Source organism: Lucilia sericata, unplaced genomic scaffold (assembly GCF_015586225.1).
Source record: "Lucilia sericata isolate MDLA Ls3-8-SP2 unplaced genomic scaffold, ASM1558622v1 Contig002163F_arrow, whole genome shotgun sequence".
Lineage (NCBI taxonomy): Eukaryota > Metazoa > Arthropoda > Insecta > Diptera > Calliphoridae > Lucilia > Lucilia sericata.
Window position 1 is genome coordinate 30061 of NW_023996004.1, and position 23588 is coordinate 53648.

The 23588-nt window shown below is 33.8% G+C and overlaps 2 protein-coding genes and 1 pseudogene across 2 annotated transcripts; 2 read left to right on the top strand and 1 right to left on the bottom strand.

The window, feature by feature from the left end:
- The first annotated feature begins 265 nt into the window (after positions 1 to 265).
- Positions 266 to 1876, top strand: LOC119613515. Its single transcript, XM_037969540.1, has 2 exons — positions 266 to 1546; positions 1620 to 1876. The coding sequence occupies exons 1-2, from the start codon at positions 266 to 268 to the stop codon at positions 1626 to 1628; spliced, it is 1290 nt and encodes a 429-aa protein (XP_037825468.1). The 3' UTR covers positions 1629 to 1876.
- A 3344-nt stretch (positions 1877 to 5220) lies between these two features.
- On the top strand, positions 5221 to 11228 carry LOC119613516 (annotated as a pseudogene).
- Positions 11229 to 18247: 7019 nt separating this feature from the next.
- LOC119613518 (pre-mRNA cleavage complex 2 protein Pcf11-like) lies at positions 18248 to 23327 on the bottom strand. The gene is made up of 5 exons (XM_037969543.1): positions 23114 to 23327; positions 19900 to 20027; positions 19664 to 19831; positions 19207 to 19593; positions 18248 to 19144 (listed from the first exon to the last, which is right to left on the bottom strand). The coding sequence occupies exons 1-5, from the start codon at positions 23187 to 23189 to the stop codon at positions 18401 to 18403; spliced, it is 1503 nt and encodes a 500-aa protein (XP_037825471.1). The 5' UTR covers positions 23190 to 23327; the 3' UTR covers positions 18248 to 18400.
- Positions 23328 to 23588: the final 261 nt, after the last annotated feature.

Genomic DNA, 23588 nt, shown 5'->3' on the forward strand with positions numbered 1-23588 from the left:
TTACTTAAAAACCATAAAAAATTAGTAAATTGTAATGATCTGTAATATGGCAACTCTACAAAAGATTGTAGTAATGTGTTATGTGGCAACTCTAAAAACTCATTAAGCCTTTGTCAGATGGAATGCAACCTGGCCTTTTTTGCATTTCCGTTTTAAGAATTATTATTGTAAGCCATTCTAATCAGAAAGGAACATAAATAAAAAAACAAATAAGCATCCTTTACAACATCAGGTGTGGGGTGCATCTTAGTAAAGCAGCTCAATGATGGATCTAAGACCTAGTCGCCAGACAATGACTGATGCATTAAATGCAGCCGGCATCGAGTTCCCTTCTTCTGCGACGCTGAGCCAACTACGAGGCTTATATGAAGCGCTAATGACACAACAAAGCAACCACGCTTTAAAACCAGCAAGCGAAGAGGATACAGTGGAAGACATGAACCAGTGCGCTGTCCAAGCAAATACTGATGCCGCTGAAAATACTATTAAGACACACGTTGTCGCAAATCCTGCTGCACAACAGCAAACACGTGCTCTAGATCAGTACGCCGTAGAAGTCAACACTGAAGTCCACGTGCATGATGCCGCTGAAACTGAAGACAATGTAACTGCTGTCCCGAAGCCCGCTGTAATTGCTGCCGCTGCCAGAATGCACACTGGAAAAACTTATGATTTTCTTCCAGATACCGCATCTGCTACAGGGTCCGACGAAATAAAAAAATTACAACTTCGTTTACAGGTGTTACAACTACAGCAACAAATACAGGCCCTAGAAGAGGGCTTATCATACCAATCTCCTGTACGCAGAATGGACTGGATGGAATTGGACGCTGCTGTTCCTATATTTAGCGGTGACGACAACCAAGACATAAACCGCTGGTTCGTAGTCTTTGAAGATTATGCGGGGATGTTTTCCGAAAAGGAAAAATGTGCAGCCATACGCCGACGTTTGGAAGGAACGGCCAAACAGTACGTTACAAACTTAGGCCTGTTACAATTTGATGACTTAAAAGCTCGCCTAACAAGAATGTTCAAACGTACAGTTTCCCGGCAAGAGGTATACAGGCAACTACAGCAAAGAAATTTAAAGCCTGACGAGTCGTGCCTCAGCTACGTGGTGGCTATGCAGTCAATCGCTGCTAAAGCTGATATAGAGGAGCAAGAGCTAGTGGACATAATAATTGATGGTGTCCCTAAGAATGACAACGCAGTCAATATGCTCTACGGCGCCAGTAGTATGGACGACTTACTACGTCGTCTGGATAGGTATGAGTGCCGCCGTCAACAACGCCGCGTTCCGTTAAAGACTGTTACCGCAGCTAAACCGATGCCTTCTGAAACCACTGGTAATAAATCGACTGAAGCTGAGGTCCGCTGCTACAACTGCTCGCAATTTGGACACTACCAAAGTCAGTGTCAGAAGCCCAGACGTCCCCCGAATTCATGTTTCGTGTGTGCAGAGATGGGACATTTCCACAAAGACTGTCCGAAGAAGAAGACTGCAGTTGGAGCCATAAATATTAAGGGTATTGATGCATTCCAATCGGTAAGTGTTGCCTTCAGACAACAAAATAAGCGCACTGATGTTATTAAATTTTTTCTTTGCTTGATACGGGTAGCCCAATTAGTTGTATAAGTGAATCACTAGTACCGTTTGCAATCCCTATTAATAAAACTGTACCTACATTTCGCGGCGTTGGAAACAAAATCATAAATATAATCGGTCGTGTTGGATGTGACATATTTTTTCAAAATAAAACAGTAGCGGGTGATTTATTTGTTCTGCCGGATTCCGAAGCCATAGTGCCACTTTTAATCGGGCGTGATGTACTTAATAAACTTAATATTCACTTATGCAGCAAAAAAATTTCTTATAATAAAAATGAATTGTTAAAATTGAATTTAAAAAATGGATACATTGACAAAAAAATACATCGTGCGCTTGTGTTGTTTAAATTATGTAGTAGTCCTGAACTTCCACCTGCGGTAGAGAATTTATTCGATGAACTTCCATTTGCAACGTGTAATAAGAATGATTTTATTGAACCGACTAACATTAGGAGAATTATTTCACCTGAAGTAAAACATCTAGCGAGTCGTGATAAAATTGCTTCTGAAAATGAGTGTAGTATAGTTGAAAACGTTGAAGATTTAGAAATTATTAACGAAGATGAGTATTGTGAGGAAAACATGGAAATAATTTGCAACGTTGAGGATAATACGAATATAGACATTGATGAGGGACTAGATACAGCGAGTGCGTGTACATTAAGGTCAATGTTAGAAACGCAGTATTTTGATAGATTGGGATCTCCTACAAAGATGGTAGATTATTGTATGGAAATTAGGTTAACCAATGATGTACCGATTTATAGTGGTCCAAGACGGCTTTCATACCGGGAAAAGTCTGAGGTTAAATTGAAATTAAATGAACTCTTAGAGAAGGGTATTATACGCCCTAGTGATTCGGCATATGCCTCGCCGATTGTGTTAGTGAGACGGAAAAGCGGGCAATTGAGAATGTGCGTAGACTACAGGGCCCTGAACAAGATTACACTAAAGGATAATTATCCCTTACCCATAATCGAGGATTGCCTGGACTATTTAGGTAATAAAAAAATTTTTTCGACCCTTGATTTAGAAAATAGTTTTCATCAGGTACCGATGCATGAGGATTCGATAAAATATACGGCTTTCGTCACCCCTTTGGGTCAATACGAATATTGTTATATGCCTTTCGGGCTAAAAAATGCTGGTGCTGTATTCCAGCGGTTTATTAATAAAGTTTTAAGAGATTTTATAGAATCAGGTAAGATTGTAGTTTACTTAGATGATATAATCATCGCCACTGAAACTTTGGAGGAACATGTAGGATTATTGTCGGACGTGTTAGGTGCTTTAAGTGAAGTAGGTTTGAGACTTAATATGAATAAGTGTAAATTCGCATATCGGGAAATAGATTATTTAGGTTATCGTGTGAACGAGATGGGCATTAGGCCTAATGAGGATCACATCAAGTCCATAAAAGAGTATCCTATGCCTACTGACTGTGAAGGGGTAGAGCGTTGTTTAGGACTGTTTTCCTATTTCCGAAGATTTGTACAGGACTTTTCGAGAATATCAAGGCCTTTGAATATGTTGAAGAAAAATGGAAATTTTAACTGGACTGACGAATGTAGAGACGCTTTCTTGACTCTGAAGGATCGATTGACGAATGCTCCTGTGCTGGCAGTATATGATCAGCAACGTGAAACAGAATTACACACAGATGCTAGTACTAAGGGCTATGGTTCAGTGCTCCTACAGAAACTAGGAGATGGTAAATTTCACCCTATAGCTTACTACTCTAAGTGCACATCTCCGGCAGAATCTAGGTACCATAGTTTGAATTAGAAACCATGGCCATAATATATGCGTTAAGAAGGTTCCGTATATACTTAGAAGGAATCCCTTTCACCATTGTGACCGACTGTAACTCCCTTGCACTAACATTGAGCAAGAAATTAATAAACCCTAGAATCGCCAGATGGGCTTTAGAATTGGAAAATTATAATTATAGCATTAGGCATAGAAGAGGAGAATTGATGACTCACGTCGATGCACTCAGCCGCGAACCAGTTATCGGGGTTATCGATGAGAATGAAGTCGACGTAAATATTCAGATTACGCAATCTAGGGATCCGAAGATACAGGACATTAAGATAGCACTTGAGCATGGTGAAAAAGAGGGGTTTTTGTTGGACAATAGTTTAGTGTTTAGAATAGGTAATCAGGGACAAAGACAATTATACGTGCCGGAGGAATTAGAAGAAAACATAATGAGGTTAGTACATGAGAAGTATAGTCATGTTGGTATTGGGAAATGTATGGACAGGATAAGCAAATATTATTGGTTCCCTAATATGAAGGACAAATTAAATAAATTCATAAGAAATTGCCTTAAATGTATTTACTATTCGGGCCCACATAAAAAAAATGAACGAAACCTATACAACATCGAGAAGAAGGCTATCCCTTTCGACACCTTGCATATCGACCATTTTGGTCCTTTACCAGCAATTAGATCCAAGCGTAGACACATACTAGCAGTAGTAGATGCATTTACAAAATTTACTAGGCTTTACGCTGTAAACTCGCCAGGGACAAAGGAAGCATGTTGTGCCTTACGAAAGTATTTTAGGGACTATAGTCGACCTAGGCGAATCATTAGTGACCGCGGTACGTGTTTTACTTCCGATGAATTCAATAGATTTGTAACCGAAAGAAATATTATTCATGTGAAAACTTCAGTAGCTTCCCCACAGTCGAACGGCCAAGTAGAAAGGATAAATAGAGATTTGAGGGCTATGCTATCGAAACTATCTGAGCCAACGGAACATTGTGATTGGACAGATAAACTGTCGCAAGTGGAGTTTGCCATCAACAATTCGCTGCACAGTGCTACGAAACAATCGCCGGCTATCTTACTATTTGGAGTAGAACAACGAGGAGAGATAGTAGACGAACTGACAGAATACTTACAGGACAGATACGAGGATACTAATAGGGATCTAAAGGTAATGAGGGAGGATGCATCAGAAAACATAAAAAAGTCTCAGGAGAATAACTTAAAGTATTTCCATGTTCATCACAAACCGCCAAAATCGTTCAAACCTGGAGATTTAGTTGTTTTAAAGAATGTTAATACAACCCCAGGAGTCAATAAGAAATTAATACCGAAGTACCGCGGCCCATACATCGTTCAGAAGCAATTAGGAAATGATCGTTACGAAATATCTGATGTAGAAAATTGCCAGGTGACACAATTACCCTATAAAGGTGTAGTAGATTCGACTCGATTGAAAAAATGGTTGGAAGTAAAGGACTCGGTAAAAAACAAATTATCTGAAACTGAAGGCAACACGAGTGAATACGAAGACTATGAGTTTCTAGAAGATGAATTTTTACAAGACTTAACGCAATCGAGGTCGATTGCCTAGTCAGGTTGGCCGAGATTGTAATGATCTGTAATATGGCAACTCTACAAAAGATTGTAGTAATGTGTTATGTGGCAACTCTAAAAACTCATTAAGCCTTTGTCAGATGGAATGCAACCTGGCCTTTTTTGCATTTCCGTTTTAAGAATTATTATTGTAAGCCATTCTAATCAGAAAGGAACATAAATAAAAAAACAAATAAGCATCCTTTACAAAATATAAAAACATTTAATCTTAAAATTGTTATTTTATTAAAAACTGTTGTATTTTAGTAAAAAATTAACGTTTCCGCAAACAAAACGTTTATTCAAAGAAAAACTATTATTTTTATCTATGTACTAATATTTAACTGAAAAACTAGTATTTAGCTGAAAAGAAACACAAGAAAATTATATAAAATTGAGCGGTAAAACGTGTAAATATATATATATTTGAAAATCAAAAACTTCCCTTATATATTATATTTTACGCATTGCCAACTAATTACACAAGATCCGGCTACCCTGGCATTCACTCAAAACTATTAACACGCTAACAAAACACCACCTGTCAATCTCTATTCAGCTGCTGAATTGCTGAAATTCAGCGCCTTTTTCCTAAAATCGCCATCTTGAAAGTATTTGTAATTTTTTTGGAAGAAGAAAGCATCAATTTTAATTTCATTTCTTCGCTTACGTGAAATATTTATAAGTGTTTTAGTTAAAAAAAAAGAAAATCTATAATATATTAAAAAATCATAGTGCTTAATATAATTATAATAAAAATATTAATGAATTAAGACTGAAATATATGTAAAAAAGAGCATTTTATAAAATTTAAGGTAAGCTAAAACAAACAATGAAAAAAATGTGTGTATTTGACCAACAATATGGTTTTTTTTTTTGATGACGAAGAGAAAATTTTTTTTTACGTTGTAAATTTGTTATGAAAATTAATTAAATATTGAAAAAATGTTTGTTAATGAAATAAAAAAAATAAAATTTTAATATTTTTAAATAAAATTATGAAAGAAAAATGGAAAAAATTGATCAATTTTCAGGGCTAAATGACAAGTGAAAAAAGGTGAAAAATTTACGCATACACACAAATATGCAAAAACAAAAAAAAAAAAAAAACAAAAGTGTGTGTGTGAGTGTTTGAAAGCAAAAAAAAAAATGTTGAAATTTTTCATGACAATTGTGTAGAAAAAAAGTGGGGTTTTATCAATTTTTTATTAAATTTAGTGGTATTGATGTTAATTATTGGGTAAAACCCCCTTAAAACCAACCAAACTTAATTTTTCTTATATTTATCAATATGTTTGTTTTTGTTGTTATTGTTTTAAAAGAAAATATCTATAACGAAACTAAATAAGATTTGTGTTTGTTTTTCTTTTTAATTATTTGCAGATATCAAAATAAATAGCAAATATAAATAAGAAAGAAGCACAACAGAATTATTATTATTGAAAAAATTAACCATAAAAGTTAAAAAAAGAAAAAAAAAAAAACAATAAACAATTGCCGTAGCCATGGATATTGCTACTAGCAGCAGCCAGCGCGAGAATGAACAACGTGTCGCCGAAGAATATTTATCCAGTTTATCGGATTTAAATTGCAACAGTAAACCCTTAATCAATATGCTGACCATGTTGGCTGAGGAAAATATTGAATATGCTGCCGTCATCGTTAAAGTCGTTGAAGATCATATAGCCAAGGTTAAAATTATTCATTTTATATTATTATTATTATTACAATTAATATAATAACAATTAATTGGAATTTAAGAAAGTATAATGCTAGAGTATTAGGTAAATGCCTAGAAATAGAAGTTATAAAATCACTGACGTGGATATTGAAAGCACTATATTTAGAGTAATTGACATATGTACGAATCGAAAGAGAAGTGAAAAATTGTTGATGATGTTTGAATCAAAAACAATTATCTAAAGTTTATTGTACTCTTACTAGAGCTGGTTACCTTGAAAGTCCTCATGATACATAAATTGACAAATTTACGGCCCAATAATGAGATGACCACGCATAGCACTTTCTATTTATCGTTTAATTTGACTTCTACTAATATATAAATGAAAACAACGAAATGGGACAGAAACAAACAAAAAGTTTGAAATTTGGATACATATGCTTATAAAAGTTCAGATAAATTACCAAATAACGTTTTCGATAAACGATTGAAACAGCTTCCGGCTTTCTCAAGATATCATTAAAATATTGATAATCAGATTCTTTTAATAGCGATGCAAAGTTAGACTCATGTTTAGTACGTATTAGATATTAATTATCCCACGTAACTGATAGGTTCCGTTTTTCCTGTAGCTTAGAAGAAACCCTGTTTTATATAAAAAATCAACACCTGTGAAAATTTTGAACAGAATTTTAATACTTATCGTTAGCATTCCTTAAAAAAAATTGTATGGTTATTATTAACGGGAACAACTTTTCAATAAGTCTGAAGTATTTTCTACATGTTAAATAGTTATAGATTAGTATGAGATATTTTCTTAAGAGCGGCTTGGTTGTTCTCAAATCTTGTACACGGCAGTAAGTGAGAAGTGCAAACTAATTGAAATCAACACCTGTAGATAACTGTGAAACGTTTTCAATAGAATTTAGCGAAAGCAATGGAACTTTTTCTAAAGAAATTTAAAATTTTCGAAAGGAATTCTTAAATCCATCGATAAGTTTGAACAATTTTTTAAAATTTCAACAGTTATCGATAAATATGAAACATTATTTAAGAAATTTAATTGCTTTCGATAACTAGAAGACATTTTCTAGATTTTCAATAGTTATCAATAAGTGGAATAAATTTATTTATAAATTTTGTAGATATCGTTGTCTATAACAAATTAAATTTAACGATATGGATAACTGTGATACGTTTCATAGATTGTTGTGGAGAAGTTATGTAGTTATCCATAAGTGAAACACATTTGTTTAAGAATTTTTGTGGATGTCGTTAACTGGAATACATTTTTTAAAAAAATTCTTAAGCTATCGATCACAGTGTTAATTTTTTGGAGAATTTCAATAGTTAACGATAAATATGAAATATTTATTAGGAAATTTTGAAGATATCGATAATTGGAAGTAAGTTGCTATGAAAAAATTAGTCGATATCGATACTGGCAGTAAAGTTTGCTTTGAGGAATTTAAGTCTATATCGATAACTGGCATTAATTGCATGAGATTTTTGTCGATATCGAGAAGTGAACACTGGTTAGAATAGATAGATAGATAGAGTAGATTAGATAGATAGATAGCTAGATTAGATAGATGATAGATGATACGATATATGATAGATAGATAGATAGATAGATAGATAGATAAGATAGATAGATAGATAGATAATAGATAGATAGATAGATAGATAAGATAGATAGATAGATAGATAGATAGATAGATAGATAGATAGATAGATAGCTAGTGATAGATAGATAGATAGAATAGATAGAAGATAGATAGATAGAAGATATACTCGCTTCCTCGCTCTCGCTCTCGCTTATCGCTCGCTCTCTCGCTCGCTTCTCGCTCGCTCGCTCGCTCGCTCGCTCGCTCGCTCGCTCCGCTCGCTCGCTCGCTCGCTCGCTAGCTCTCCTCGTAGCCTCTCTCGCTCGCTCGCTCGCTCGCTCGCTCGCCTCGCTCGCTCGCTCGCTCTCTCGCTCGCTCGCTCGCTCGCTCGCTCGCTCCTCGCTCCGCTCGCTCGCTCGCTCGCTAGCTCGCTAGCTCGATCGATCGCTAGATCGATCGCTAGATCGATAGATATAATAATAGATCGATAGATAGATAGATAGATAGACTAGATTTGATAGCCGTTTCACTACCGGTACATATTGAATTATTTCTAGCATTCCCACGATAACTGCATATTCGTTCCCACATTTCTTTCAAGACCTATCCATCCTTATAGACGTGTCATATCCCCTTCCCTATATCATAACACTTAACTAATACTAAGCCTCTTAAGATAGTCGCATGGTTTGATGTTTCAAAGCATTAGCAGTTCTTATTCCTACCGATGAGTTAGTGCCCTGAAAATCCTCTTATAGCCACAGCAGAATCTACTCTACGAAGAGCTCCAAATATTTCTTTCCAAGGGTGTGTAGTGGGGAAACACGAACTGTACAAGCCGCCACGCTACTCACTAGCTTAGTAGACTTAAATTCATTCGTATAGGTAATGAGCGTGGTAATTGCTAAGAAGAAAAGTTCCTCCTAATATTTGCTTGAAGTAATAGTAGAGTTTTACAGGATGGGGATTGAAAAATTTCCTATATATAGGACAATAGCTAGGGCAGAGTTTACACAAAGAAGTGTTCTCTAATGTATCTGTAATCATGAACTTGCAAATTGACACAATATAACTTTTTTGCTAAGTTGTTGGCTGCTGTTATCTGAATTGAGTTTTAAACTTGAACTTGTTCACTTAGAAAGTACATTATTACACGACTGACTTTAGGAGTTCATGCTTGATATCTTTGCTAAATAAAAATCTCACGTAATAACCACTCTAAAGTTCTACAGAAAAATCAATAAATTGACACGAATTGAAACACCACATTTGCATTATACTTAAAACTAACAACTTAAATTCCAATAAAACTAATTAATAATCAAAAATCATCTTTAAAAAATAATATTTCAGCTATTTTTTTCTAAAAAAAAACAAAAAAACATTACAAAAAAACTTTGTGAAACAAATAAAAAAAATTCTTAAACAATTGCATAAAATTGTTTTATTTCCTTTTAACAAAATCAATTTTCAATAAGATTAAGTTAAAATAAAAAATTTCAAAAAACAAACAACACTTTGAATTTTAGTTTTTCCAAGAAACCAACAAAAAAATCTTAATTTTTTATACTTAAAACAGGTTCCTTCTGAAATTAAATTGCCAATATTGTATTTAATTGATTCTATTGTAAAAATGTTAAAAGCACTTATGTGCAACTCTTCAGCCAATGTATGTCAATATATTTTGTGGAGCCTTTGAAAAGGTAAGTTTTGAAATTTGGTGATTGAAAATTATATAATATATTAAAAATGTGTGTAGTGTTGTGTGTTAGGTTAATGAAAAAATCCGGGAACGCATGTAATGCTTTACGGCAAAACCTGGAATGAGGTATTCTCGGCACAAAGATTATATGCTTTAGATGTTAAAGTTAAAACGTTTGGATCACAATTGGCCCATAACCGCCAACAACCATCAATACATGTTAATACCAAATTTTCTAAAGGTACGACAGAGATTTTGAGAATTTGAAAGAATGTTTGTTTGTTAATTTTGTTTTTGTTGTTTTAAATTAGGCTAATAATGCCCAGGCTATACCCACAGAAATGGGAGAAAAATTTTACAGGATAAAACCAGAGAACTGTTGGAATTGAAAAAACTAAATTAGAATTGGAATTGGAGGCCACTAAGAAACATTTAGAGGAACAGGAAAAACAATTCTCTAAGACAGCAGAAGGTGTTATAGCACCAGTAGAGGCATTAGTGGCGGCCAATAGTTTACAGACTGTAGGCATTAGGGGAGCAGCTATGCCAACACAAATGATGCCTGGTCTTATGGCACCCGGCTATATGGGGGTCCTAGCATAGCTGTTAATCCACAGCCATGAGACCAGCCATGTTTCATGCTAATATAAGAGGTTTTCGACCTAATCTACACCCCAACATGATGAATAATACAGCACAGGTGAGAGTTGGAGAGTTTTCAAACAAATGTAAACTTTTTTAATGGAATATTAACTTTAATAGGGAATGCAGGGCGGTAATATGATGCCAGCAGCTATGAATGCAGCAAATCTTAACAAACCCAAGGTGCATCCGGTCAATTCAGCTTTGTTAACTCGGTAAGACAAAGAGATCCACGCCTGCAGCGCCACAGCAACAACAGCAGCAGCAGCAGCAACAAATGCAACAGCAGCAAATGCAACAAAATAATGAAGATCTTTGGCGGCGCAACAGCAAAATGTACGCTCCTCCCATTTGGACAAAGATAAACATGAACGTAATCACAAAAGTAGCCACAAGTCACCAACACGCATTAACTCCAGCAGTCGTTCTTCGGGCAGCAGTAGCAGTCGTTCTAGTAAAAGTTCTCAACGTGATAAGAGCGAGAACGTGATAGGGAACGTAAACGTAGTGAATCAAAAAGTTCTACCACTTCATCCTCATCTTCTGGCTCGAATGCAACTAATAATGAGCGTAAAAAAGGATTTTCTAAACAGACAAAACAACTTCAAAGTGTGATAAAGATGCCTTTGAGATTGCTCCTTTGGCAACAGCATTAAACGCAAATCTACATCACCCACATCGTCACCCCCACTAAATCACGTGATTCAAACGTTCCAGTAGCCATAAAACCGTAATTATCACGCAGTAAAACAAGATCACGTAGTCGTTCTCCTGATGATAAAACCAACAACTCACGAACAACATTTGGTGATGTTGATCTTAGACGTAATTCTACTTCTACTTCATCACATCATCTTCTATGATAAACTCACCAGAAAAAAACGACCAAAAATAATAGATTCTGATCAAGAAACGTGCAGCAAAAATAATAAAAGGAAGATTTATTAAAACCAACAACAACAACAACAGTGGCCAATATACAACAACAACAATAGCGAAAAAGAACTAGACAAAAGTAAGAAATGTCTTCTACTGTATACATTATTATATTACTATAACTGTGATTAGTAGGATTAAATTATCATTAAATGACTGTGATAAACCATATTTACCCAATGATAAACCCACCCCAAGAGTTGTAGGTCGTTTGTTTTTTCTGGGTTGTTAGTTTAAAACTCTGTTTAAAGGGTTTTCGAAGTAAAAAAAAACTCTGTTAAAGTTTAGGAGTTTAGGTGTTGTTTTGTTGTACTTCCATTTAATGGTTGTTGGTCGTTTCTTGCATACGCTCTCAATTGATTTTATTAGTTGTACTTATAAACATATTTTTAATAATAATTTAGTATTTAAATTGTTTTAAAACTTGAAAATAAACTGTTTTAAAACTTGCCCATTTTCGTTGTTTTAATTCCTTTCTTATAAAACATATAGAATGTTGTACTTTTTTGTTACAAAATCTGCTCTTTAAGACTCTTTGGGGTTTAGGTTGTTTTTTAAACAAGTTATTAAATAAGCTTAAATTAAATTTAAACAAATTTGACTGTGATAAGTAACTAAACTGTGTTAAATCTAAAAAAAAAAAGAAAACAAAACTACATTAAAGTGTAAAAAAAATGTTAACATTTTAAAACATTTTTATTTTTCATTTTCATTTTAAATGATTACAAAACAAAACGAAAAATAAATAAGAAAAAACAAACAAAAAAACTTATATCTAAAAAAACTCAAAATTTTTTAAACAATCCTAACAATTGTCGAAGTTTTGAACTAAACCACTAGTTAGCAGCAAGTTTTAAAAGGCACTAACTACTCCCGGAAAGAAGTCTTAACTAAAACTAGTGCTTTTTAAAACAATGATTTCTTGTTAAATATAAAATTTGTAAACTTTTTCTGGTTTTTAAGCTGCAAAACAATATATTTTAGCCATTTAGTAGTTATTATTTATGTAAAATTTTTATTTTTTTTTCTTTATTATAATAGTTTTTATTTTTGGTGATGATGTTTTTTTTTTAATTTCTTTATTACTTCTTTTATGCTACAGCACTTTGTCGTTTTTTGGTTTTTTTTTATAATTACTTTATTATTTGGTACTTTTTTTTTTTACTTTTAAATAAGGGTGTTTTTGTTTAAGAAGTATATTTATCTTAATAATAGTAGTAAAGTTAAGTTACTAACAACAGCAAAAGTTTTTTAACTTTAAAAAGAATCTGTGAAATAACAAAATCTTAAAAAGTTTCAAAATCCCTACAATATTGAGTATTTTAAGCTAGAGTTTTAAACATTGAGTTGAAAACATTTAAAATGTTTCTGCGGCTATTGGAATCTGGCTACAAAGAAGCACTTGGAAGAAAATGGTTAATGCAGCAACTGTTGCAAGGCGACTTAAGTTTTCAATGAAAGAAAAGACACCATTTTCTGGCAACTGTTACAGCAACTATGGATGACTTATACGGAAGAAAATTGTTCAGTCAACAACTGCTGCAGTGATTAAGAGGGACTGCAGTCTCAAGTGAAAGAAAACAGTACATTTTAGACGGCTTAGTTGGAAAAAAAATGATTCATTCATAAATTGCTACATCGATCCTGGCAGATACAAGTCTTTATCAACAACTATTCTTTCGTTTAAAGACAAATCACGATTCTATTCAACAACTTGAGTCTCAAACGAAAGAAAGCAGCTTATTACACAGATCAGACCCATGTCTTATTTGGAAGAAAATGTCCATTTATCCAACTGTTATATCGATTAAGGATGACTCAAGGCTCTCCAGGAAAGAAAATATATTAAACAACTGATACAGTTTTCAGAATGACTAAAGTCTTTCTCAACGACTTTCATTTGGTTTAAATCTCAAACAAAAGAAGATAGTCCATTTCACTACTGCAATATCGATTCTTGACGACTCAAGTCTTATTTGGATGAAAATGGTCCATTAAATAACTGCTACATCGTTTTAGGATGACTCAAGTCTCTCTCAATAACTGTTCTAACGATTAAAGGCGAATTGCGATTCCATTCCATCGATTCTAGAAAACGAAAGTCATTCATTAAAGATAACTGAAGTTTCAGTAGAAAAAATAGTCCATTTACCAAGTGATGATTGAATTCAGAAACGAAAGAAAACTTCATTTTAGATGACTCAAGTCTTATTTGGATGAAAATGATATATTCAGAAATTGCTACATGGATTCTGGCAGATACTAAGACTTTCTCAACAACTATTCTTTAGATTAAAGACAAATTACGATTCTATTCAACAGTGGGAGTCTTAAACGAAAGAAAGCAGCACATTACACAATTGCTACATCGATCCGAGTCGATACAAGCCTTATTTGGAATAAAATGGTTCATATAACCAACTGTTATATCGATTAAGAATGACTCAAGGCTTTCCAACAACTGATACAGTGTTTCAGAATGACTCAAGACTTTCTCAACAACTGTTTTTTGGTTTAAGTCTCTAACGAAAGAAGAGAGTCCATTTAACTATTGCTATATCGATTCTTGACGACTCAAGTCTTATTTGGATGAAAATGGTTCATTGAATAACTGCTATGTCGTTTCAAGATGACTCAAGTCTCTCACAACAACTGTTCTATCGATTTAAGACGGATCTAGAGTCCATTCAACAACTGTTACATCTATTCCAGAAAACGCTCGTCTCACTCGGGAGATTCAGACCGACTCAACACTCTCTCGGAAGAAAATTCTCCGTTTGGAAACATCTACAGCGATTCAAGACGACTAAGTCTTTCTTAACAACTGTTCTATCGATTAATGACGATTCACGACTATACTCACCAACTTCCGCCACAAATTCTATAAAACTCAAGACTCAGGAAAATATAGTCCAATCAACAAGTGCTACATCGATTCAAGGCGATTCCTAAAGATTCCAACAACTGCTTTATCGATTCATGTCTCATTTTTAAGAGAACTTTTCACAGAGATTTAGGACGTCTCAAGTTTATCGCTAAAAGTCTCAAGCCTCTTTAATGGGAAAGAGAATATACCATTCAAAAACATAGATAAAATGTGACTCAGGTCTCTAACGTAAGGAAACTCGGGAAAAAAGTGGATCCTTTAACAATTTCTATCTATATCGTTTGAAAACGATTCGAATATGTCAGAAACATCGAAAATTGGCAAATGTTTTATAATTATTTTGGGAAACAAGCCCCCATAACTATTTTCGCACATAAGTTCGAATTTTCAATATTTAATTTCGAATTTTCGAAAATATTAGAAAAAGCTGAAATTATATTTTATGATTCCTCTTGATGTAAAGATAATTTTAACAGTTTTAAAAATTTCGAACTTAAGTTCGAAAATTTTTAAAAACTGTTAAAATTATCTTTACATCAAGAGGAATCATAAAAATATAATTTCAGCTTTTTCTAATATTTTCGAAAATTCGAAATTAAATATTGAAAATTCGAACTTATGTGCGAAAATAGTTATGGGGGCTTGTTTCCCAAAAATAATTATAAAACATTTGCCAATTTTCGATGTTTCTGACATATTCGAATCGTTTTCAAACGATATAGATAGAAATTGTTAAAGGATCCACTTTTTTCCCGAGTTTCCTTACGTTAGAGACCTGAGTCACATTTTATCTATGTTTTTGAATGGTATATTCTCTTTCCCATTAAAGAGGCTTGAGACTTTTAGCGATAAACTTGAGACGTCCTAAATCTCTGTGAAAAGTTCTCTTAAAAATGAGACATGAATCGATAAAGCAGTTGTTGGAATCTTTAGGAATCGCCTTGAATCGATGTAGCACTTGTTGATTGGACTATATTTTCCTGAGTCTTGAGTTTTATAGAATTTGTGGCGGAAGTTGGTGAGTATAGTCGTGAATCGTCATTAATCGATAGAACAGTTGTTAAGAAAGACTTAGTCGTCTTGAATCGCTGTAGATGTTTCCAAACGGAGAATTTTCTTCCGAGAGAGTGTTGAGTCGGTCTGAATCTCCCGAGTGAGACGAGCGTTTTCTGGAATAGATGTAACAGTTGTTGAATGGACTCTAGATCCGTCTTAAATCGATAGAACAGTTGTTGTGAGAGACTTGAGTCATCTTGAAACGACATAGCAGTTATTCAATGAACCATTTTCATCCAAATAAGACTTGAGTCGTCAAGAATCGATATAGCAATAGTTAAATGGACTCTCTTCTTTCGTTAGAGACTTAAACCAAAAGAACAGTTGTTGAGAAAGTCTTGAGTCATTCTGAAACACTGTATCAGTTGTTGGAAAGCCTTGAGTCATTCTTAATCGATATAACAGTTGGTTATATGAACCATTTTATTCCAAATAAGGCTTGTATCGACTCGGATCGATGTAGCAATTGTGTAATGTGCTGCTTTCTTTCGTTTAAGACTCCCACTGTTGAATAGAATCGTAATTTGTCTTTAATCTAAAGAATAGTTGTTGAGAAAGTCTTAGTATCTGCCAGAATCCATGTAGCAATTTCTGAATAATCATTTTCATCCAAATAAGACTTGAGTCATCTAAAATGAAGTTTTCTTTCGTTTCTGAATTCAATCATCACTTGGTAAATGGACTATTTTTTCTACTGAAACTTCAGTTATCTTTAATGAATGACTTTCGTTTTCTAGAATCGATGGAATGGAATCGCAATTCGCCTTTAATCGTTAGAACAGTTATTGAGAGAGACTTGAGTCATCCTAAAACGATGTAGCAGTTATTTAATGGACCATTTTCATCCAAATAAGACTTGAGTCGTCAAGAATCGATATTGCAGTAGTGAAATGGACTATCTTTTGTTTGAGATTTAAACCAAATGAAAGTCGTTGAGAAAGACTTTAGTCATTCTGAAAAACTGTATCAGTTGTTTAATATATTTTCTTTCCTGGAGAGCCTTGAGTCATCCTTAATCGATATAACAGTTGGATAAATGGACATTTTCTTCCAAATAAGACATGGGTCTGATCTGTGTAATAAGCTGCTTTCTTTCGTTTGAGACTCAAGTTGTTGAATAGAATCGTGATTTGTCTTTAAACGAAAGAATAGTTGTTGATAAAGACTTGTATCTGCCAGGATCGATGTAGCAATTTATGAATGAATCATTTTTTTTCCAACTAAGCCGTCTAAAATGTACTGTTTTCTTTCACTTGAGACTGCAGTCCCTCTTAATCACTGCAGCAGTTGTTGACTGAACAATTTTCTTCCGTATAAGTCATCCATAGTTGCTGTAACAGTTGCCAGAAAATGGTGTCTTTTCTTTCATTGAAAACTTAAGTCGCCTTGCAACAGTTGCTGCATTAACCATTTCTTCCAAGTGCTTCTTTGTAGCCAGATTCCAATAGCCGCAGAAACATTTTAAATGTTTTCAACTCAATGTTTAAAACTCTAGCTTAAAATACTCAATATTGTAGGGATTTTGAAACTTTTTAAGATTTTGTTATTTCACAGATTCTTTTTAAAGTTAAAAAACTTTTGCTGTTGTTAGTAACTTAACTTTACTACTATTATTAAGATAAATATACTTCTTAAACAAAAACACCCCTTATTTAAAAGTAAAAAAAAAAAGTACCAAATAATAAAGTAATTATAAAAAAAAACCAAAAAACGACAAAGTGCTGTAGCATAAAAGAAGTAATAAAGAAATTAAAAAAAAAACATCATCACCAAAAATAAAAACTATTATAATAAAGAAAAAAAAAATAAAAATTTTACATAAATAATAACTACTAAATGGCTAAAATATATTGTTTTGCAGCTTAAAAAACCAGAAAAAGTTTACAAATTTTATATTTAACAAGAAAATCATTGTTTTAAAAAGCACTAGTTTTAGTTAAGACTTCTTTCCGGGAGTAGTTAGTGCCTTTTAAAACTTGCTGCTAACTAGTGGTTTAGTTCAAAACTTCGACAATTGTTAGGATTGTTTAAAAAATTTTGAGTTTTTTTTAGATATAAGTTTTTTGTTTGTTTTTTTCTTATTTATTTTTCGTTTTGTTTTGTAATCATTTAAAATGAAAATGAAAAATAAAAAATTTTTAAAATGTTAACATTTTTTTTACACTTTAATGTAGTTTTGTTTTCTTTTTTTTTTAGATTTAACACAGTTTAGTTACTTATCACAGTCAAATTTGTTTAAATTTAATTTAAGCTTATTTAATAACTTGTTTAAAAAAAACAACCTAAACCCCAAAGAGTCTTAAAGAGCAGATTTTGTAACAAAAAAGTACAACATTCTATATGTTTTATAAGAAAGGAATTAAAACAACGAAAATGGGCAAGTTTTAAAACAGTTTATTTTCAAGTTTTAAAACAATTTAAATACTAAATTATTATTAAAAAATATGTTTACTTATAAGTACAACTAATAAAATCAATTGAGAGCGTATGCAAGAAACGACCAACAACCATTAAATGGAAGTACAACAAAACAACACCTAAACTCCTAAACTTTAACAGATTTTTTTTTACTTCGAAAACCCTTTAAACAGAGTTTAAACTAACAACCCAGAAAAAACAAACGACCTACAACTCTTTGGGGTGGGTTTATCATTGGGTAAATATGGTTTATCACAGTCATTTAATGATAATTTAATCCTACTAATCACAGTTATAGTAATAATAATAATTGTATACAGTAGAAGACATTTCTTACTTTTGTCTAGTTCTTTTTCGCTATTGTTGTTGTTGTTATTATTGGCCACTGTTGTTGTTGTTGTTGTTTTTAATAAATCTTCCTTTTTATTATTTTTGCTGCAAGTTTCTTGATCAGAATCTATTATTTTTGGTCGTTTTTCTGGTGAGTTTATCATAGAAGATGATGTTGATGAAGTAGAATTACGTCTAAGATCAACATCACCAAATGTTGTTCGTGAGTTGTTGGTTTATCATCAGGAGAACGACTACGTGATCTTGTTTTACTGCGTGATAAATTACGTGTTTTATGGCTACTGGAACGTTTTGAATCACGTGATTTAGTGGGTGACGATGTGGGTGATGTAGATTTGCGTTTAAATGCTGTTGCCAAAGGAGCAATCTCAAAGGCATCTTTATCACACTTTGAAGTTGTTTTGTCTGTTTTAGAAAATCCTTTTTTACGCTCATTATTAGTTGCATTCGAGCCAGAAGATGAGGATGAAGTGGTAGAACTTTTTGATTCACTACGTTTACGTTCCCTATCACGTTCTCGCTCTTTATCACGTTGAGAACTTTTACTAGAACGACTGCTACTGCTGCCCGAAGAACGACTGCTGGAGTTAATGCGTGTTGGTGACTTGTGGCTACTTTTGTGATTACGTTCATGTTTATCTTTGTCCAAATGGGAGGAGCGTACATTTTGCTGTTGCGCCGCCAAAGATCTTTCATTATTTTGTTGCATTTGCTGCTGTTGCATTTGTTGCTGCTGCTGCTGCTGTTGTTGCTGTTGGCGCTGCAGGCGTGGATCTCTTTGTCTTACCGAGTTTAACAAAGCTGAATTGACCGGATGCACCTTGGGTTTGTTAAGATTTGCTGCATTCATAGCTGCTGGCATCATATTACCGCCCTGCATTCCCTATTAAAGTTAATATTCCATTAAAAAAGTTTACATTTGTTTGAAAACTCTCCAACTCTCACCTGTGCTGTATTATTCATCATGTTGGGGTGTAGATTAGGTCGAAAACCTCTTATATTAGCATGAAACATGGCTGGTCTCATGGCTGGATTAACAGCTATGCTAGGACCCCCCATATAGCCGGGTGCCATAAGACCAGGCATCATTTGTGTTGGCATAGCTGCTCCCCTAATGCCTACAGTCTGTAAACTATTGGCCGCCACTAATGCCTCTACTGGTGCTATAACACCTTCTGCTGTCTTAGAGAATTGTTTTTCCTGTTCCTCTAAATGTTTCTTAGTGGCCTCCAATTCCAATTCTAATTTACGTTTTTTCAATTCCAACAGTTCTCTGGTTTTATCCTGTAAAATTTTCTCCATTTCTGTGGGTATAGCCTGGGCATTATTAGCCTAATTTAAAACAACAAAAACAAAATTAACAAACAAACATTCTTTCAAATTCTCAAAATCTCTGTCGTACCTTTAGAAAATTTGGATTAACATGTATTGATGGTTGTTTGGCGGTTATGGGCCAATTGTGATCCAAACGTTTAACTTTAACATCTAAAGCATATAATCTTTGTGCCGAGAATACCTCATTCCAGGTTTGCCGTAAAGCATACATGCGTTCCCGGATTTTTTCATTAACCTAACACACACATACACACATTTTTAATATATTATATAATTTTCAATCACCAAATTTTCAAAACTTACCTTTTCAAAGGCTCCACAAAATATATTGACAATACATTGGCTGAAGAGTTGCACATAAGTGCTTTTAACATTTTTTACAATAGAATCAATTAAATACAATATTGGCAATTTAATTTCAGAAGGAACCTGTTTTAAGTATAAAAAATTAAGATTTTTTTTGTTGGTTTCTTGGAAAAACTAAAATTCAAAGTGTTGTTTGTTTTTTGAAATTTTTTATTTTAACTTAATCTTATTGAAAATTGATTTTGTTAAAAGGAAAAAAACAATTTTATGCAATTGTTTAAGAATTTTTTTATTTGTTTCACAAAGTTTTTTTGTAATGTTTTTGTTTTTTTTTAAAAAAAATAGCTGAAATATTATTTTTTAAAGAGATTTTTGATTATTAATTAGTTTTATTGGAATTTAAGTTGTTAGTTTTAAGTATAATGCAAATGTTGGTGTTTTCAATTCGTGTCAATTTATTGATTTTTCTGTAGAACTTAGAGTGGTTATTACGTGAGATTTTTATTTAGCAAAGATATCAAGCATGAACTCCTAAAGTCAGTCGTGTAATAATGTACTTTCTAAGTGAACAAGTTCAAGTTAAAACTCAATTCAGATAACAGCAGCCAACAACTTAGCAAAAAAGTTATATTGTGTCAATTTGCAAGTTCATGATTACAGATACATTAGAGAACACTTCTTTGTGTAAACTCTGCCCTAGCTATTGTCCTATATATAGGAAATTTTCAATCCCCATCCTGTAAAACTCTACTATTACTTCAAGCAAATATTAGGAGGAACTTTTCTTCTTAGCAATTACCACGCTCATTACCTATACGAATGAATTTAAGTCTACTAAGCTAGTGAGTAGCGTGGCGGCTTGTACAGTTCGTGTTTCCCCACTACACACCCTTTGGAAAGAAATATTTGGAGCTCTTCGTAGAGTAGATTCTGCTGTGGCTATAAGAGGATTTTCAGGGCACTAACTCATCGGTAGGAATAAGAACTGCTAATGCTTTGAAACATCAAACCATGCGACTATCTTAAGAGGCTTTAGGAGAGGGAAGGGGGAGGAGAGGGAAGGGGAGAGGACACGGCGAGAAGAGGGAGGGAGGGCGGGGAAAGAAAGGGGGGAACGAAGAGGCAGGGAGCGGGGGAAGGCGAGAAAAAGGCAAGAGGGACCGGGAGGGAAACGGCGAGCAAAGCGAGGGCGAGCGAGCGAGCGAGCGAGCGAGCGAGCGAGCAGCGAGAGCGAGCGAGCGAGAGCGAGCGAGCAGCGAGCGAGCGAGCGAGCGAGCGAGCGAGAGAGCGAGCGAGCGAGCGAGCGAGCGAGCGAGCGAGCGAGCGAGCGAGCGAGCGAGCGAGCGAGCGAGCAGCGAGCGAGCGAGCGAGCGAGCGAGCGAGCGAGCGAGCGAGCGAGCGAGCGAGCGAGCGACGAGAGAGCGAGCGAGAGCGAGAGCGAGCGAGCGAGCGAGGAGCGAGCGAGCGAGCTAGCGAGCGAGCGAGCGAGCGAGTAGCGAGCTAGCGAGAGAGCGAGCGAGCGAGCGAGCGAGCGAGAGCTATCGATCGAGCTAGCGAGCTAGCGAGATCGAGAGCGAGCGAGCGAGCGATCTAGCTATCGATACGATCTATCGAGCTAGCTATCATCTAGCGATCGATTAGCTAGCGATCTATCTATCTATCTATCTATCTATCTATCTATCTATCTTCTAACCAGTTTGTTTCACTTCTCGATATCGACAAAATTTCTCATGCAACTTACTGCCAGTTATCGATATCGACTAAATTCCTCAAGCAACTTACTGCCAGTTATCGATATCGACTAATTTTTTCAAGCAACTTACTTCCAATTATCGATATCTTCAAAATTTCCTAATAAATATTTTCATATTTATCGTTAACTATTGAAATTCTCCAAAAAATTAACACTGTGATCGATAGCTTAAGAATTTTTTTAAAAAATGTATTCCAGTTAACGACATCCACAAAAATTCTTAAACAAATGTGTTTCACTTATGGATAACTACATAACTTCTCCACAACAATCTATGAAACGTATCACAGTTATCCATATCGTTAAATTTAATTTGTTATAGACAACGATATCTACAAAATTTATAAATAAATTATTCCACTTATTGATAACTATTGAAATCTAGAAAATGTCTTCTAGTTATCGAAAGCAATTAAATTTCTTAAAATAATGTTTCATATTTATCGATAACTGTTGAAATTTTAAAAAATTGTTCAAACTTATCGATGGATTTAAGAATTCCTTTCGAAAATTTTAAATTTCTTAGAAAAGTTCCATTGCTTTCGCTAAATTCTATTGAAAACGTTCACAGTTATCTACAGGTGTTGATTTCAATTAGTTTGCACTTCTCACTTACTGCCGTGTACAAGATTTGAGAACAACCAAGCCGCTCTTAAGAAAATATCTCATACTAATCTATAACTATTTAACATGTAGAAAATACTTCAGACTTATTGAAAAGTTGTTCCCGTTAATAATAACCATACAATTTTTTTTAAGGAATGCTACGATAAGTATTAAAATTCTGTTCAAAATTTTCACAGGTGTTGATTTTTTTATAAAACAGGGTTTCTTCTAAGCTACAGGAAAACGGAACCTATCAGTTACGTGGATAATTAATATCTAATACGTACTAAACATGAGTCTAACTTTGCATCGCTATTAAAAGAATCTGATTATCAATATTTTAATGATATCTTGAGAAAGCCGGAAGCTGTTTCAATCGTTTATCGAAAACGTTATTTGGTAATTTATCTGAACTTTTATAAGCATATGTATCCAAATTTCAACTTTTGTTTGTTTCTGTCCCATTTCGTTGTTTTCATTTATATATTAGTAGAAGTCAAATTAAACGATAAATAGAAAGTGCTATGCGTGGTCATCTCATTATTGGGCCGTAAATTTGTCAATTTATGTATCATGAGGACTTTCAAGGTAACCAGCTCTAGTAAGAGTACAATAAACTTTAGATAATTGTTTTTGATTCAAACATCATCAACAATTTTCACTTCTCTTTCGATTCGTACATATGTCAATTACTCTAATATAGTGCTTTCAATATCCACGTCAGTGATTTTATAACTTCTATTTCTAGGCATTTACCTAATACTCTAGCATTATACTTCTTAAATTCCAATTAATTGTTATTATATTAATTGTAATAATAATAATAATATAAAAATGAATAATTTTAACCTTTGGCTATATGATCTTCAACGACTTTAACGATGACGGCAGCATATTCAATATTTTCCTCAGCCAACATGGTCAGCATATTGATTAAGGGTTTACTGTTGCAATTTAAATCCGATAAACTGGATAAATATTCTTCGGCGACACGTTGTTCATTCTCGCGCTGGCCTGCTGCTAGTAGCAATATCCATGGCTACGGCAATTGTTTATTGTTTTTTTTTTTTCTTTTTTTAACTTTTATGGTTAATTTTTTTCAATAATAATAATTCTGTTGTGCTTCTTTCTTATTTATATTTGCTATTTATTTTGATATCTGCAAATAATTAAAAAGAAAAACAAACACAAATCTTATTTAGTTTCGTTATAGATATTTTTCTTTTAAAACAATAACAACAAAAACAAACATATTGATAAATATAAGAAAAATTAAGTTTGGTTGGTTTTAAGGGGGTTTTACCCAATAATTAACATCAATACCACT